General features: G+C 42.9%; 1 protein-coding gene across 2 annotated transcripts in view; it reads left to right on the plus strand.

Annotated features, from left to right (window-relative positions):
- chico (insulin receptor substrate 1 chico) overlaps window positions 1–18,690 on the plus strand; it is a 56,501-nt gene that overhangs the window by 4,590 nt on the left and 33,221 nt on the right. The window contains exons 2-7 of one of the 2 annotated variants that reach the window (XM_037425608.2): window positions 1,412–1,546; window positions 4,402–4,717; window positions 5,248–5,396; window positions 7,813–7,955; window positions 9,956–10,171; window positions 13,727–13,825. In XM_037425608.2, the coding sequence (XP_037281505.2) occupies window positions 1,445–1,546; window positions 4,402–4,717; window positions 5,248–5,396; window positions 7,813–7,955; window positions 9,956–10,171; window positions 13,727–13,825 (1,025 nt within the window). In that variant the 5' untranslated portion in view covers window positions 1,412–1,444. The remainder of the gene's footprint in view (window positions 1–1,411; window positions 1,547–4,401; window positions 4,718–5,247; window positions 5,397–7,812; window positions 7,956–9,955; window positions 10,172–13,726; window positions 13,826–18,690) is intronic. The other variant, XM_037425609.2, reaches the window with a different exon arrangement.

Raw genomic sequence — 18,690 nt, forward strand, 5'->3', positions numbered from 1 at the left:
TTTGAAAGTTTTAGTGATGCACAAGTGGCCATCTTGGATGTCTTGGTACCTGTCGTCATCACAACTAGCCAGACTGCAGTGTGAAGCCGCTAGAATTAAAACTAGCCTGACATCAAGCTTGTATCGATGCCGGTAGGTACATCATGGGGAAATAGACTTCAGTATCGAAATAAAATATCTTACAAGCATTTGTTGTGCTTCGCTCCGGATTTGTTTGGAGCCCTCTCTGTATACAGGAGATTTGCATGGCCAAGTAAGCGCGCCTTCGAAAAATGGCTTCCCAACCTTTTTAAATTAATTACGCGCGTTGTGTGAAACATTAAGTACTTGGAACCCTTGTCTGATTAGGATTGTAAAGTTCATTGTCACCTTGTTCACAACTAGAGATCACGCAGTCACATTCAGTACAAGGTGCAACACTGTTCCCTCTTTCAAGAAGGCTCCAATACTATGCACTGATGCCGCTAGAGTGAGCTGTCGGCTTAATAAAAAATTCCATTACTCGGAGCCTTGATGTATGTAGTAGTATAGCTCAGTATACAATTATGTAGAACTAAGGTGACAAATACTATTAATATTTTGGAAAGGAGTGGTTACCCGTTAGGATAGACTGTGCTCTACTTTTGTTGTGCAAATGTGGGGCAGCTAACTTGCGATTGCGCATCAACCATGACCTGGTGCTTGATGTAGGTCAAATGTGCACGACTTATGGTAAGATGTACCAGTGAGCTTGTCGATTCTACTTGCTGTTTAATTTCTTCTTGCGATGAAGTAAAAACTTCCGTAAGAAATGCATGAGCCACCCATACTTCTGTGTTTCTTCTGCTTTTGTAACAAACATCTAAAAGTTGACATATTTGCTCTTGTGTACCGTACTATTGCCTGCGTATCATTGCTTTGGGAACGGAAATTCTAGACTGTGCCATTGTTCTCGCCTCCGTTGAATAAGTGCTTTTATCAGGCTCGCCGCCCTCCTCCCCAAACGTTATCTCGCAAACATGCTTGTCGTATCGATATGGGTGAGAGATAGAAATGTGCACAACGCCGGCGTCATTTGGCCGGTCGATACATCATACGGTTCTGCACGACCAACACTCCTCGTTGCTGGTGCAAAGTGCACCGAGGTTGCGCACACAGCAGCGGGTGGCGTAACGTGCAGTTGCTAGTAATTATTTTTTTTCCCCTGCAAGGATGCAAAGGAAGTAGCTGTGAATCTCATCTCCGAAAAGTGATGCTAGAAGCAGTTGTGTAGCTGCTGTTTATTATAGTACAAAACACTTGGCCCATTTACGGACAAAGGAGGACGAGAGAGACCTGCAACGAGTGCACAGCTTTCTTCCCAATAGTGTTGCAAGTCGAAAGAAGTCGGCAGCCGATGTGTAGTGTGACTTTGGTGAATTTCCTGTGGCAGGTGGTTGAATATGGGACCAGACTGAGTGGAGCCATGTCGACGAAGATGAAGGACACGTCGCGGGGGAGCGGGGTGGTCTCCCTGGCCGAGCAGGCCACTGACATCCAGAAGACGGGATACCTGAGGAAGTTGAAGGTGAGAGGTCATGCTGTTGGTGCGATAGGTTATCTTGCGGAACGGCCTACACGCGAATAGCCCTGTCATGAGCGCCAGCTTTGCCTCGAAGGAGTGCACTTAGCCGCAAGTGTCACTTGTACGGTGTCACACTGTAACGTTTAGTGACACACTCTGCAAAATGAGCTTGCTGCGTCGTAGCGTCAAGCCTCAGTAGCAGTGGCTTAAGAAGGAGTAAGTTATATGAAGCTTAGTTTTCTTAGTATTTCTTTTTAACTCTCGTTTTCATTATTAGGAAGATCATAGTGCTCTAAAATTTACATACTGCAACGTACTACTTTGCTATTGTCATTCTCGAGCAGTTTACAATTACGGTTGTCGGGGGCATGCGCAGCACACACTGTTCAATGGCTGCATGCACCGCATTTGTGCTTTGTTTGTTTCAAGGGCAGCTAATAGCTAAAATGCATTAATAATTCAGAAACATTGCCTAAAAGCACCCACTGTCACTACCATAATTTCTAAACTACACTTCCCTTTCTCGTGCAGCAGCACGCCGCCAATGTGATACTTGGTTGTGCGTGCGGTCCCTCAGAAGTGATACTAGATTAGCCTCTGTGATGACGATATTACATATTTAGTAGAGTTACATCAGTGGGTCCCAAGAAATAGTAAACAAGACTCGGCAGGCTCCAAAGAAATGCATATAGGTGACAAATTCACGTGAATGTGCCTACAGTAAAATCTGTGTCTCCGTGAAAGTGCCTACAGTAAAATCTGTGTCTCCGGTAGTGTGGGAAACTGAACGAAAATTGTAATGACCACTTTAGCTCTCCTTAGGAGAACCAGACTCTCATTGACTCTGCCTACTTTCCTGTAAGACTTGTTTGTTCAGAAGGCTGCATTTTATTTTGCATGAAAAGTAAAAAGAAGTGTCTGTTGTAAAATATACTTCCGCACTCTCCGACTTCTCAATGTCTTGTCCCATTGGTTTATTTAGGTACGGCATATCTGGCTATGCGGTGGGTCGCACCTTTGTCTTGTGATGAGGTTCTCAGCTACTTACCTGCAGTGTCACAGTAGTACATTTAAGTCTATTGTTACATAGTTGTTGAGGGAACAAAGAAACTTCCGCAAGTTTTCTGCAAGTTTTCTTTAGCTGTCGCATCTATATATAGACTGAATCTTGTTTGTGTAAGGTCTGAAGGGGTAGCTGGATCGTAATAATACTATTTCATCCAGGTTTTATTGCTTCATGTTATTTTAAAGAAAGACAAAAAAAATGCGCAAAATGGCACACAAGAAGAGAATAGAACAACACAAGCGCTCGTGTTGTGTGATTGTCTTCTATTGTCTTGCCTTTGTGCTGCTTTTCTTTTTTTCTCTCCCTGCTCGTTTTGGCTTTTTTTATCACCTTGAACCAGTGTCCTCAATTATTGCTTCACTGTATCTTTTTCGTCTCGTTCGCTTCTAGTTAGGCAATATGGGATTTGTCATGAAAGGAGTTTATTTAGCTCTATTGAGGAACTACTCAAAAGTGAAAACGTCCTGCTTTGTCAAAAGGTGTTTTGACTATTGTGTGTTGGTATGCAGAAATGTTTTTATTTTTACTGTTCTCAGCTTATTTGTTATTTGCTTGTTATTTGAGTATTCATTGTTATTCACAGGTACCTGTTTAGCATGAAACATGCAATTCTGACAGGCACGTACAAGTTGATCGGCAGTGCTTGGCAGACGTGGTTAGCTCCATCTATCTGAACATGTTTTAACTTGCTGGTTACAGTTTGTACAGTTATCGATTACTATAATTGCATAGAGTATAATTCCAAACTTCCCTTTTATTTGTTGGCAGATGGTATTGACATATTGTGTATATTTAGCATTTTCATTGAAAGGGCCTGAAGATTGCATGGCGATGTCTGTGCACAGTGCATCTGAAAAATTCACACCAGCAACTGAAACGGTATTTGGTTCACTAAACATTTGTGTTGGCACTGCGATTCAGTCTTGCGATTCAGTCTTGCACTGTGATTCAAGCTCCACGGTGGGAAAACTTAGACTCAAAGCAACCATAAAACACAAACACCAGGTGTTTGTGTTTTCATGTAGAAAATACTGTGCTGCTAAAGCACGTACAAAATTTATTGGTGGCCATTTCAAGTTTTATAGTTGTTTGTGCTCCATTTTCACACATAGTGCACAGTGCTATAGACGCTAGTAATGTTACTTGCAGTAGTTGCAGTTCGCACAAAAAATAGTTCAGTGCTCTCTGTTTGCATACATCAAGGTGACACACCATGAGCAATAGAACACTGCAATAACACACAGGACAGTGCCTTGTCCCGTGTTTTTCCGCTGTCCTATTATTCACATTATTTTGCCAAAATGCATACGAAATTGTTCTTTCTCTAGGCTAAGTAGTAAACAAGGGCTCAGTTTCACGTTAAAGAATAAAGAAAACTCGGTCATACAGCTGTTCATGTGTCGTTTTCTAATTATATTGCCTTTCATTCTTTCTTAGTTGGAATATTATCATTTTGGCATCCACAAACACTTGCAGCCTCAAAATGTGCAACGTTTCATTGTGTTTTGTTTGATGAAAGTTTTATTCACCGAAACTGTGCAGCTTCCACGGTATGTAGGGAACAGAGCGGGTAGCAGTGTCAGTACATGCATGAAACAAAGTATGGGAGCACTTCCTGTTCTTTCTTCTGTGTTTTTAACCTTGTGCTACATCTTTCAAGTAGGATAATTGCTCATACAGTTATATATGCTATTTTCATTCACATGCTCGTGGCATTACCATTCTGATTGGCATTTTTACTGTGGCTACCTTTCTGAATGTATTCTGATGTTTCTCTTCATTCTCCATACAGACAATGAAAAAGAAGTTTTTTGTCATGCGCAAGGAGTCTGAGGCGGGACCCGCCCGTCTCGAGTGCTACGACAGTGAGAAAAAGTGGAAGGCTGGTGCGCTACCCAAGCGCACGATAGCGCTTCGGTCCTGCTTCAACATAAACCGCCGGGCCGACGCCAAGCAGCGGCACGTTTTGGCTCTGTACACAAGGGACGACTCCTACGCACTGGTGGCTGAAAACGAAACCGAGCTGGATGCGTGGCTCACGGAACTGCTCAGATTACAGCACGGTTCGAGCGACGTTGATGGTGATGCCAGGCCCAAGCCCCTCTTCGGTGAGTTGGGCCAATCGCATTCCCGCTAAGTCGCCCAGATTTAACTGCCGGAAGTAAACGCATGCATTGAGTTCAGAGTGCCATCATGACCGACAGTGTGAAACGCAGCAGCGCTGCGTGCCACAGGCATGGCACAATAAAAAAAATCTGGTACTTATCTCTAGCCCTGCACTCCCTGCTTATCCTCCTTGTCATGTAATGAAGAGAATAAGCAGGGTACCTACAGAAACACTCAGCCAATAGGAGAGACTCGCTAATTTAACGGTGTGTAGCAATGGGAGGAATGAAACGAGGGACGCCCACGTTTTGGTTGTGGAAGGTGTGTAACTTCATCATTATGACAACTTATAAAAAATTCTGACAATCTCACGCAGACTTGTGGGCAACTGCAGCAGCACAATCTAATTACTACTATGGGGGCTTTCTGGACCCGTTATTCGAATCGTTTTCACAAGGGGCAGAGGCAAATTCTTTCTTATCTTGTGGTGCATTTACTTATGAGTACCTATTCTCTCTTCCTCTTTATACAGAGCATGTCTGGCAGGTGAATGTGAAGACGAAGGGTCTGGGTAGCAGTCGCAACATCACTGGACCCCATCGGCTTTGCTTGACGGCCAGTGCTCTTACATTGGTCAAGATGCACACAGACCAGGAGAACCCAGAGGCACTCGAGTTTCCCGTGAGCTGTGCCTTTATCTGTTCTAATGGCTGCCAGTGTGATAACTTGAGCAGATCACTAAACAAGGCAGTGGGTGTCTGAAAACAAAATCGTAAGCAGTATCGGGGATTACGAGTGGCGCAAATGGCAATAAGAGTCCTTCATTGAAAATGAATGACACCGCAGTTCACCACGTGTAAGGGTTTCGTTACGTGCAGTCTTTATGGTGGTGCCACGCGAATTGTAAAACCACGGGAAATGGACCAAGCTTTGTTGCTTTTTTACATGGAAATATTTAACCTGCTTGTCGCCGTTTTTTCTATCATAATTTACTCATAAATGGGGCCAATGAGGCCACAAGAGTGCCATGTCTTGCCGATAATGGAACTAACTTCATGTTGCCATTTAGCTCATTTTCTCAATAAAATTATGGTAGGCTTGCAGTAAACATACCTGCCAACTATTCCGATTTTCCCGTAAAATGTGCGAGTTTCGACTGCACTTATTATTTTACCAAGCTTGTTTGAAATTTTACGAAAAACATTTCATTTCCGATAAAAAATTTAAATTTGTAAAATAGCTAGGCCTCCACGATTGGCTATGGCGCATTGTCGTAGCTATTGGCTGAGGCCACAAAAACAGCGTTGTGGCATGTAACCAGGAGAGAACAATATGTATTGGTGTTATCATCGTCACATACCTGCCAAGTCTCCCGCATTGTCCGGGAGACTCCCGAATTTTGACCGTTTCTTTCGTTTGTACGGTTGCCATAATAATCTCACAAAAATAGAAATTTGTGTGCGAGATTTCACGGCATTGACAAAAATGCACGTCAGTTTATTGCAGGCTTTTTGCAAGCCCACCGCATTTTATTATGAACAAATTTGAGAGGATTTTATCTAAACATACAGTAGAGTCTCAGTGATGTGAAACTTTGGCAGATAAAAATCAATGAAATTGGCCAATCAAATTATTGTGTCCATTGGGCCAAAATTCTAATGTTTCGAACACTTTTCCTAATCATGGCATGTAATATAAACTTTAATACCGAAACCGTCGAATGAAGGCCAATGGAGAGCATCGTGCTCGAAGCTTTGGAAGTACGCGTGCGACCAGCGCACGCACTGTCTTCTACAGTGCGTGTGCATTGCCACAACCGCTGTGGACAAAATTGTGGTCGTTCTGACACGATCATGTATGGCGACGACATTACTCACAAAACTCGGAAAGTGTGCGTGCGGCCAACGCTCAACCAGTCAAAGCAACGTTGCTTTCCGCAAATTGTGGACAAAATGGCGGCAGTTGCGATTATCAATAGCATAAAAGGACTTAGTTTTTAAGGCACGTGGATTGGAAACAAAACTACCGTTTGCCACAACCGCCGTGCACAAAACCGTGGTCGTGGGGATGCGAAAGCGATCTACGAGCTCCGAGGGCACGTGGCTGACGCCGCGGTAGATTAAAGGCGTTAAAGTCGTAAAAAAGGCTAGAAGCATTTTGGCGTTCCTCCTCAAAAAATCTAGTAGCAAGCAAAGCCAAAGCTTTGAACCATGCTCTCGCGGCAGCCAGCTGCGCTGTCCCGTTCGTTCACGTGTGAAGACAGAAGACATTTGCGAGTTGTTTTGAAGAAATCGATTTTTTTGCTAGCTGTTTTGATAACGCGAAATTTCTGGAGCATGTGCGCTCCGCCTTTGTGAATCTCACCTTAGTGGGAAACCCTAGTAGTGTTCATTACGAAACCACAACGCTGATGCTTGCATTTAGTACCCCCCCCCCCCCACCCCTCTTGTTTTCCGCAATGCTTTTTTTTTTCTTTTGGTGCCAAAAATGGGGGGAAATATTCTTTGACTTATTGCGGCAAACCATGATCATGCTTGTCGCTAAAGATAAATCCATCACAGCTACAAATTTTTAAAAAAAGTCTGTAACCTCCTCCCCCTTCGCTCCCCTTTCCCGCTCGGGGGGTTTACGAATTTCTATGTTATGAGGTTGGCAGGTATGAGTAAACGATAATCTTTCAAATGGAATTGCGGCTTAAATGGAACAACTGCCTCTAACATGATTGGTCTGTACCTGAATTCTGCACCCCTGTTGGTCTCTCAGTAATCAGAACTCATTTTAAACATATTTTGCCGGTTCCTTTAGGTTCCGATAGTCATTCCGTAGGTTCCGATAGTCATTCCGGATAATCTACTGAAATGCGCTGGGCACCTTGGAGCATCAGTGAAGGGTTTGGTGTTTTACCTCCGGCGAAAAGGTTATAGCTCAGATTTAATGCCCATTTCTTATTGCAAGAAAAACTGCCTACTCCCAGAACACAGTAATAAAGGTCTGGATGTTGTCGTTGGGACTTGAAATAGTGAGGGAAAAAAAAAAAGATGACGCTGTCATTCTACAATTTGATAACGGCATTCTTGGTGCCTTCCACTCGCTCCAGCTGATGAGCATACGGCGGTGCGGCCACTCTGACTGCTTCTTCTTCATGGAGCTTGGCCGTTCTTCGGTCACCGGGTCTGGGGAGCTGTGGATGCAGACAGAAGACACGGTCATCGCTCAGAACATGCATGAGACCATTCTGGGGTAAGCTGACGACAGTGGGAGTTTGTCTCTGTGCTTGTTTATCGCTTTTTTTCTTGCTCGCCCTGATACGAGTGAACAGGCCTTAAAGGGCCTCTCACCAGGCCCCATACCGAATGTTAGTTAGACAATGGAAGTTGTTGGGTGTCCGATGAGGAACATTTTGCCACAAAAAGATTTTGAGTCAGTTTATCACGAGCGGAGAAAACAAGTTTTTTAAAGCGGCGCGAAATGAGGATGAGAGGATGCGAGCTCGAAACCCTTGCCGCTCCTCCGCATAGCCTTCGCAAGCCAAATCTCTTCCCCATCTTCTCCAGCATCCGACCAAGAGGTGACGTGCGCATGACGTGCCCAAACAAATCCAACCCCCGAGCACGCGAGCAGCGTTGCTTTGTTGTCCAGCGTTATTTTGTGGTCTTCTGCCTGTTTCTGCGGGATGGTTTGGAAACGCTAGCTTAGACGCGGTAGAGTAGATGAGCACAATGAGTGCGCGAACGCGTAGGAGTGTTCCACGGCGTTCGTCTGCTCCAAGCACTGACCGCGGGGACACAAATGCATGCGAAATGCCAACACATTTGCCCCGCATTTCGTTGCAATTTACGGGAACAAATGAAAGAAAAACGTGCACAATTTTTTATTGCGTCTCATTATTTATTTCAAGTTTTATTAATCGCTTTCAGGAATAAATAGATAAACTAAGCATGTTGTGTTAAATAATTTTTACTATGTCACGTGGTATACTATTCACGTGGTATACGTCAAAGCAGAGTCGTCTACGTGGAGGACCAACGTCATTGCATTGCTGTATATTAGGGCCATTCATACGTCTACGTCATGCCCTCATTCTCTAGGCAAGCGCCGGCAGAGGGGAGGGGGAGCAGCGTTCATCTTGAAATTTGACCCATTTCCGCCACGCATAGCATTGCAAATTTTGGCAAACGTGATTATGAATGCCTCATCTACGCATTGCACTTGTCAGCTCCAAATTGTCAAACCTGGTGAGTGGCCCTTCAACGAGCAGTTCCCCATGCTATTGGAGAACAGTGGCGCCCTAGTGTGCCATGCTCATTTGCATGCTTCAAGCTTCTACTAATCTTGGCTAGTGTTAGCTTACGGTTGGCCAGTGTAAGTTAGAGTTGTTTATATAATGGCAAGTATGGGCTATCAGTTGCGTCTACCACATATACAGTATTAGCAGATTGAAATGAATGAAATGTAGGGATAAGTAATGCATTGTTTGAAAGAAGATCGCAAAAACACAGGAATAGAAAAGGCACAAACACAAGCGCTCGTGTTTGTGCCCCTTTCATCTCTGTCTTTTTGGGCTGTTCTTTGTTACAATGCTTTCAAACCAACTAGCATTAACACAAGTAATTCACATACATTCATTTTGAACATATACGATACGTGTCATATTGGCACAATTTTGACTTGAACGCTTACATCACAGCTATCGTTACCTTTAGCAGTCATATTCGCTTTGACATAATGCAGTTATCTTGATTAATTGCTCAGAGCCATCGTTATAGTGAAAAAAAATGTGATGCACCATATGAATATGTGGGCACTGTATATAGTCAACATAAAGTTGGTTTTGTCTAAAGCTTCTATATTTCACTTTCTGCATGTAATATTTTTTTTTTTCAGAGATAGTGAGTCTGTGCAGTTTAAACCCCTTTATAAAAGATAAGCATTGGGTCCCTTACATTGAATGTATCTTATAAGCATGGTACCACGTATGCAATTTGTTATCAACCCCTATTTCAATGTAGGAACACTGCTGTCTCTTATACCTATTTGTCCCTTGCATCAGTGTCTCTTAGAAAATGGTTCAACTGTACAAAGGTAGCAGAAAGTATATTCTAATTGCCTTTTATTTGCATGTCTGTTTGTTGTTGAGCTGGTTAATCTGTAAGGAAGTAGTCAGAAGAATGTACGAATGATCTCGCGTAGTTTACAGAAACATTTTTTACTTGAGGGACCTAAACGAATTCACCGTGCAGAGCAATGAAGACCTCTCGGAACAAGGAAGAACTCGGTGCCTTCACGCGTCCCCGAAGCTCCTCGACAAGCGAGAACAGCAAGCCCATCGCACACAAGCGGCCCGCGCATGCCGTGGCCACCACGACGACGCACGCTTCCACAAGTTGCCGGGATCGGTGTGACTCCATGCCCACGTCTCGCACTCGCAACAGCAGCGAGTCGCACGGCGAGAGCAGGTCAGCTTGCTGCCCTGACGCCCGCTTTTATTGTCTATCGTGTACTTGATCGACAGTTCGATGCTAAATTTTTCCAACACGCGTTAAAGGTGATTGTGGGTTGGAAGTAGCAGTTACTGAGCATGGTGGTGGCACCTGCCTAAATTTTAAGCTAAATTTCAATGTGAGATTCAAATGAGGGCACACTTCAGGGGCTTTGTGGCTATAGCAGTGAGGTTAACATGATGTTTTGAATACTACTCTGTAGATGATTCAATGACAAAATTTTCCTACTCCTCTAGATGGTAGCATTCGAAGTAGCAGTTGTTGAGAGTGGTAAGTTAGCACCCACCTAAAAACTTAATCTACTTTGAATGTCAAATTTAAATGAGGGCACAATTTGTGGGCTTTGAGTCCATAGCTGTGTGCTTAGCGATAGTTATAGCGCGAGAACATAACGACGACACAGAGACAATAAGGACACGAAGGACACGAGCGCTCATGTCCTTCGTGTCCTTACTGTCTCTGTGTCATCGTTCTGTTCTCGCGCTATAACTATCGTCATGTCATACCAACTAGCCCAAGCTGCTACACTTGTGTGTGCTTAGCATGAGGTCTTGGGTATAACTCCCGGTCATAGTTGCCAAACACCAGTAAGGACGAAATGCAAAAGTGAATGTGTACTTAGATTAACCAAGTGTAAGGTTAACATGCCCCGAGCAGTCCTGTTTGGCTTGTAGGGCTAGTGATATCTGCACTCCGAGGCAAGTAGGATCGTATGGCAAATCTTTTTGGCCTGTTTGCATTTTCTTTATTGAAGAATGTGTGCTGTTACTTTCCTATTATAAGTGCTATGTCACGGCGACAACCGTGTGCAGCTCGTGACCTTGGAATACCAGGCACGTGGCAATAACATAGAAAAGCAAATGAGATAATTCACAATTGCTCCCGTGTGGCAGAAAAACTCATTGAATTCACCTTTCTTTTTTCGTCTTGGAGTGTAATCTGTTAGCTTTCATGTCAATATAACAGATATGCACTCAAACCTCATGATAACAAAGTTACTATATCTTAAGCAAAAATAATTTCATTACATCCAACACTGTGTCATAAAGGTTTATTCCCAAAACTACATCTATTGCAAGACAATTTTTATTTACTTCATTGTAATCGATGTTTCGTTATATACGGTTTCTTTATATCAAAGTTTGAGTGCATATCATCTTCGTTTGATCTGAATCGGAAGGTTGAGTTGTCTGCCAGACCTTTTTTTTTTAAATAAATATTGTTACAAAGAAAATCGCCTAATTCTGATTTGATTTCTTTAAGCATGCTGCCTCTTTTTATATCTCTTAATTGAGCATTCAGTTGTTAGTTGCCGCAACCTGTACTTGCAACTCGTTTATTGTTGGACACAATGGTGGTGTGAAAGGAAGACTTGTGTGTGTTGCACTTCATACGTATCCCTGCTACCGTAGCCTTGGCTATAAAAAAAGATTGGTTGTTTTTTGTCAAAACCTTAAGTAATCCGAATGTCAGATTTAAATTAGCATTATTGCATTTTTTGCAGCTGCTCGGTACAGTTTTTTACCGCACATCAGCCTGGGATAAACTCTTTTGTTTTCCTCTTTCAGCAATCAATTTAATCCCAAGTGACATTTTGTTGTGTTTTACTTTTTCTTCCCCCGTATCTCTCCCCCTCCCCCACTTTTCTTTTTGAGAGTGGACAAGGAATGAAATTATGTTTATTTTTTAATGGGGCGGGGGGGGGGGGCAGCCTTAGGTTACGTAGTGCCAGTGCTAGGAACTGCAATTTTGTTGTTCCTACCTCTTGCAGCTGTGACTAGTGCAAAGTACAAATTACCGTGGACTCCCAACAAACGAAACTCACTTAAACGGAAAAGCCGCATAAATGAAACTATTTAAGCACATATGGTTGGTCTCCTATATATATAATGATAAAATGTTTTGGATAATCGGAACACTTTTTTTCGCCTACATCGGTTAAATGAAACAAAAAGGGACAAAATTTATGAACGGCAGAAGGGGCCACGGCAGTCTAGCAACCATGAAACAAATGCCGAAACTAGCCTAGGCAAGCAAATCCAGCGATTGCACATGTCCGTGCACGCCAAGCAGCAAACGACCCATCTCGTTTCCATTTTTTTTGTTTCCATCTCGTCGTGAACTTGAGATGGAAACTAAAAAATAGCAGCATAATGCCTTTTTGCTAATAACGAAAGTAAAAATCATTCAAGAACTTCACCGCAACGACCTATCGAAGACAGAAATTGTGAACAAGTTTAATATACCCTAGTCTACAATGTTGAAGATACTCAAGAACATAGGGAGGATTGAAGAAGCTGCAAAGCTTGTGACCTTCGCCACAGACAGAATGTGGATGAAAACAGCGGCGTACAAAGCAACCGAAGATGCTCTTTTTCTCCGATTCAAGCGTGCGTGCAGTGCGAACTTCCCGATCAGCGGCCCCATTTTCGAAGAAAAGGCCAAAGAGATTGCTACTCACATGGGGATCGAGCCCTTGCGGGTCAGCGATGGCTGTCTGAACCGTTTCAAAAAGCAGCGTGGTCTTGTCTTTAAGACAGTTTCTGGAGAAAGTGCGGCTGTAAACAGAGATATCTGTAATCAATACTAGCAACATTTTTCTTTCTAATCAATGATATAAGTATTGTATTCTTTAAAATGTGTTTGTTCAGTCAGACACAGTTGGTGCCTTTGAAATAGTCTTATTTCATTCATTTTGTGAGCTTTGCTTAAATGAAACTTCCCATAAATGGAACAAATTTTCTTGCCCTTTTGAGTTCCGTTTATGAAGAGTCCACTGTACAGACATGCTAAACTACTTTTAAAATATTGTCATAAATGGAACAGAAAATCCTCTTGTCGAACACTTACTGCAAGTGATGTGCCATAATTCAGATTGGTAGCAATTTTATGTTGCATATAAACGTCTACCACTCTGAGCTATGAAATGGCGTAGAAGCAGTTCCAACCTCAGCTTGTAGATTTAGTCTCATGTTGATTAAAGTTGATTTGAAAAGCCAGTCAATAGATACTTCTATTACTAATTTTCTTCGAGTGCTGCTTTTTTTTTTCTTGCAAGTAAACGGGCATGAAATCATTCTGAATGGGGACGTTAATTTCATTGCCACTTGCGACTATTTTAAAACTTGCTTAGAGACAATTTCAGCAAGAACTGTTGCCTGTCAGAGGGTAATTAGGTATGCAAATTGCGAGCCAACGTGATCAGATCTTAATGTTAAGTCTCTGATCTTTAGTCCAACTTCGTTACACCACCAAATTTCATGGTATAGTTTTCATTCACATGCTTTTTTTCGTTGGCCGTAAAATTTCATCTTGTTTGACAGAAAAGTGTAGCCTTAAGGAATATGTAATTTTTCTTTTTGAATAGCGGTGTTTTTTTTTTGTTTTTTGTGCATATGCCTTGTTTTTCTTTCTTGTGTTTCTTTTTTTTTTTTCTCTTTGCTGGCAAATGGCCGCTCTCTAAAGTTTTCCCACCATGCCTTGTTCCACCAATCGGTGGCAAACTTGCAGTGGGCTCTCTCGGACCCACACCGCTGAGTCGACGGCCAGGCCCCATAGTTCTTACGGGAGAACCTATTCGGTCTCCCCACCGTCTAACAACCCCATCACGTAGGTTCCCCAAATGTGCCTGCGAGTGTCTGCATATGTGTGTACGTGTGTGTGTGCATAACTGTTTGCGTAGAAACATTTGTGTGTATGTGTGTGATTGTCTACTTGGAAGTTCAGGCTTGCGTTAAAATTTACAGAAAAAGTAGTTGTGTGCGTCAATATGTTTGCGTGAATGTGTGTTGTGACCCAAAAGTACAGGCTTGCTTTATAGGGACACCAAAGAGAGAGACGATACTTTCCTCGTATTAGTAAATTTTTCGCTCTGCAATCGCCATGCTTGTTGTGATAACACGCCTGGTAAGCGACAAAATGCGCATAAAGAAAACGCTCCTGCTAAGCCACCGCAAAAATCGTGACCAGTTGCCGTGATGTCGGTATCTGCGTACGTAGTTCCTTGCTTTGTAGGCTTAATCTAGTTTCTAATCGATTAACAAAGAACATTGTCTTCTACGGGAGCCAGAGAGTTAACAATAGCAAGTTTCAGAAATAACGCCAGTTCAACCACAACATGAAAAAAAAAACAAGATGTATGATGTCACACATCAAAGATTTCAGTAGAAAATTTAAAAGTAAGACTTTCTACATTGCGTTTCTCATCTGTTAATAAATCTATAGTTAAGGTAAAGGGATTGGCTGCTGATTTTTTTCGAGTTTTTCTAACAGCATTACAGCGCAATGAAAAGCTTGGTTGATAATAAAAGTGCATAGCTATTTTGTAAGCAGAACTTTTCAATCTCAGAAAAAAAGAAACGATGATTGTGTTTCTTAACAGTACGTTATGTTGGGCTAGTTGGTACATATTAGGCTGAAATACGTGGCGCAAGGTTGACAAAGAGAAAAAAAGACGAGACAGAAAGAGCGCCAACTCTCAACCAAGTTTATTTTCATGAAGCATTCACAATATAGAGGCTCTAGGAGGACATGCGCAAACCATTTCATTCACCGCACGTGCAGGCATGAACATTTTGATGATGTAATAACTGATAATTGCAATCATGATATCTGGGAACCAGCAACAAACAGATATGCCTAATGTAAAGACGTCGAAAAAACCACACACCAAAGCCTGTGCAAAAAAAACAAGGAAAAAACAGCAAGAGAGGACTGACAGACACTTCGTAGCACCCATCTAAAATACATCTAGATCCAACAGTTGGAATTCACTGTTATGCAACACAACTGAAGGCACGCTGACACACGAGTCACCTTTCTTCATTATGTGAAAGGCTTCGCGTAACTCCCGCGCCAGCGCATCCCGGCTCCTTCTAAGTACTCGGGTGCGATCGAACTGTGGCATGCAGCCACACGAACCACAGTGAAAGGGCAAATGAGACCCTGTTCCATTCCTAATTGATAAGGAATGCTCCCTTAGGGAGCATTCCTTATCTAAGATTTTTAGATATGTGGACATTTCCTCGTGGTGTTAACTTCTACTAACCCTGTAACGCACTCTAGAGAGGTAGATTTGGTTTTGAACCTGTTCCGACAACATGGAAAAGGCTTGAATTTTACGTATGAACTGCCCATTGACGAAAGCTTGAAGTTTTTAGATATTAACCTGACTCTGGGCGAGGGTCATGTCTGTTGGAAGTTCGGCCCTAGAACGAGAAAAGGACTTCTTTCTAATGATTCTGCACATTATAAGGTGGTGAAGAGGTCTATAGCTGCTATGTGTTTTCATTCTGCGCTGTCCAAGTCATGCCAGCACACAGGGCTTGATAGTTTTTCCTTTCAGGTATCGCGGCTCACTGCAGCCTGGTTTCCTTATTCGGTCTTAGTCAGTGTGTCTGAAACATTGCTGCAGAGGCTGAAGGGGGAACGCAGGAGGCCAGAGCCATTGCAGTGACAGAGGAAAAGACCGCATGTTGTACCATACATGCACAAAATCTCCCACAACCTGAAAAAGGTTGCAAATCGGCACCATGTGCCAGTGGTTTTCTCTGCTCCAAATAAGCTTTCAAGGCTCTGTGCCCGCATTTCTTCAAGAGGTGCCAAGGGGGTGTGCGATAAGAAGCACGTAAAGCTGTTCCTGCGTTGTGCTGTGGGCACTGTTTATGAAATTCCCCTGAGTTGTGGCAAGGTCTATATAGGTCAGACAGGGCGCTGCACAAATGACCGTCTAAGGGAGCATTCCTTATCAATTAGGAATGGAACAGGATCTCATTTGCCCTTTCACTGTGCTTCGTGTGGCTGCACGCCACAGTTCGATCGCACGCGAGTACTTGGAAGGAGCTGGAATGCGCTGGCGCGGGAGTTACTCGAAGCCTTTCACATAATGAAGAAAGGTGACTCGTGCGTCAGCGTGCCTTCAGTTGTGTTGCATAACAGTGAATTCCAACTGTTGGATCTAGATGTACTTTAGATGGGTGCTACGAAGTGTCTGTCAGTCTTTCTTTGCTGTTTTTTCCTCTGTTTTTTTTTTGCGCAGGCTTGGGTGTGTTTGGTTTTTTCGACATCTTTACATTAGGCATATCTGTTTGCTGCTAATTCCCGGATATCATGATTGCAATTATCGGTTATTACATCATCAAAATGTTCATGCCTGCACGTGCGGTGAATGAAATGGTCTGTGCATGTCCTTCAAGAGCCTATATACTGTGAATGCTTCATTAAAAGAATATAATTGAGTGATTTTTGTTGTGATGGAAAACTACGGCCTACTTTTGGTTTTCAGTAAACTTAGTTGCGAGTTGGCGCTCTTTCTGTCTCATCTTTTTTTCTCTTTGTCAACCTTGCGCAACGTATTTCAGGTGAATGTGTTTCTCATCTAGCAACGCTAAAGAGTGACAGCAATATTGTTGGCCTTCCTTGCATAGTGTTCCATTACACTCAGTGTTCTCCGCTGACCATTTCTCAGGAGCGAGTGCAACTGTGGCCAACTGCTTTCATTATGACATTTGCAACAGTTCCTTTAATATAAAAAGGCAGTGAAATAAGTTTGATGAATACTTGTGGTCACGTAAAATTTCTTCACAGCCACGCGAGACAGGTGCTCCTATTACTTCTCCAACACGTCGACAGGTGCCATTATACTGTATTTGCTTGCATAATAGGCACACTTTTTTTCCAGAAAAAAGCCGGCTCTAAGTTCGAAGTGTGCTTATTATACGGGGAAAATTCACGACAATTTTATTTCTAACTATAGGATAAACTGCAGCTAACGTGTACGTCGCCAAAGTCGGGAATATTCGCACTGCAGCCGAAACATCTTTCTTCGTAGGCTATGCTAACACAAAACGTGTTGACCGTGCAGGTTTCGCATTTCTGAATATCGAGGCATGCCATGCGGTGACGATTCAAATTTCCAAAAAAAAATTAACATCGAAAGGTGTGCATTGCCAAGGAAGTTTAACTCAAAAAAAGAAACTACCAAAAGAAAGCACCGTCGCGAAAATTCGCCGGTTACATTTCAAGCCACCTCGATTATGCACATTATCGCAACCGAAGTTCTGTGCGCTGAACAGTATTGATCGTTCGATTTCACGGGCTCGCACCCCATATCTAAGACATTGCAATCCAATTGCAAACCACCGTTAGTGTTACAATCGTCACCGTTCCCGATTCCGTACAAAACTCTAATCGTGACTGCCCGTGGCTACCATTGAAAAGCAACCAACACTGATTAGGCCTGGCCTACGGTTCGGCATGTTTTCACGGCAAGTTTGTGCAAGATGACATGAAAACTGGGTGTCACAAATATCGCACTCAAGTACTAATTCAAGAGTAGCGCGCGTGAGACGATGTTTAGGTTTGCGATCGGGAAATCAACGACGACAAACGTTCGCCGAGCTTGTGCAAGTCTAGTGACAGCAAAGGCGAAAGCCCACGTCAGAAAGTTGAAAACCTTCAACTTTGAAGACGAGATGGCAAACGCGATGGCGGCGCTTTCTCCGACTGGAAAACTCAAAGCCCACTTAACGGGAATACGATCGCACGTTCTGTGTGGAGCACACGTGGCTGGCTAGCGGCCGTTCACCACGCTGGTGCAAAGGTTACTCAACGGTTACTCCGATTCCCAAGCAACTGTTCTTTTTCCTCACTCCACGAGCCTGTGCACTTCGCGCAGTGGTGCTGCAGTCTGTTTTATTTTCATTTTCTTCGCTTCAGTTAACGCAAGAGGGCATCGAATTGCAACCAAGCAAATACATTATGGAGCTGATCACGACCATGTTCGTAGTGCACCTATTGAGCCCAGACATTTAAGAAAATCTGATTTGTCGCGACCAAACTAGGCGTGCACCTATTATGCGAGTGCGTGTTTTATGGTAGCAAATACGGTTATTTGTTAACCTAACCAAACCTAAACCGACTCAGCAAAAGGAATGTGATTCACCAAATGGCAGACTTCAAAAAATTTTATGGATCTTCGTGTGCTCAAAATATGAAAAAAAACTTGCCAATCTAGACACTGCGTAGACTGGATGTGCTAGGGTTTCAGAGATAAATTTTTAAGAATAATACTTTCGCTTCATTTTCTCTTCTGGTGATGAACCCATGATGGAAGAATTGACGCAGCAGGGTTCACAAGCAAAAAAATTTTAATAATAATAATAATTGTCAGTTCAGTCTACCAATTTAGTCTTTCACTTTGGTGTCCCCTTAATCTTGTATGAACCATGTTTGAAGACAAAGGTTTCTGAATCAATATCTTGTACATGCATGTCATTGGCATGTGTAGGTACCACACATTAGCATATAGAAAAGTTCTGAGCGTTTTCGTTTAACTTTATCTTGCCTGCAAATTCAGCGTTAAAAGGCCGCTGTCAAATTAAACGAGGCCAGTAACTACAGTGTCTTGCGATACTGTTTTTGCTTGTACGATGTCCTCCACGTTAAAACACCTTGTAGATGACTCGTTTTTAGAT

The sequence above is a fragment of the Rhipicephalus microplus genome, chromosome 5, assembly GCF_043290135.1.
Source record: "Rhipicephalus microplus isolate Deutch F79 chromosome 5, USDA_Rmic, whole genome shotgun sequence".
Classification (NCBI taxonomy): Eukaryota; Metazoa; Arthropoda; class Arachnida; order Ixodida; family Ixodidae; genus Rhipicephalus; species Rhipicephalus microplus.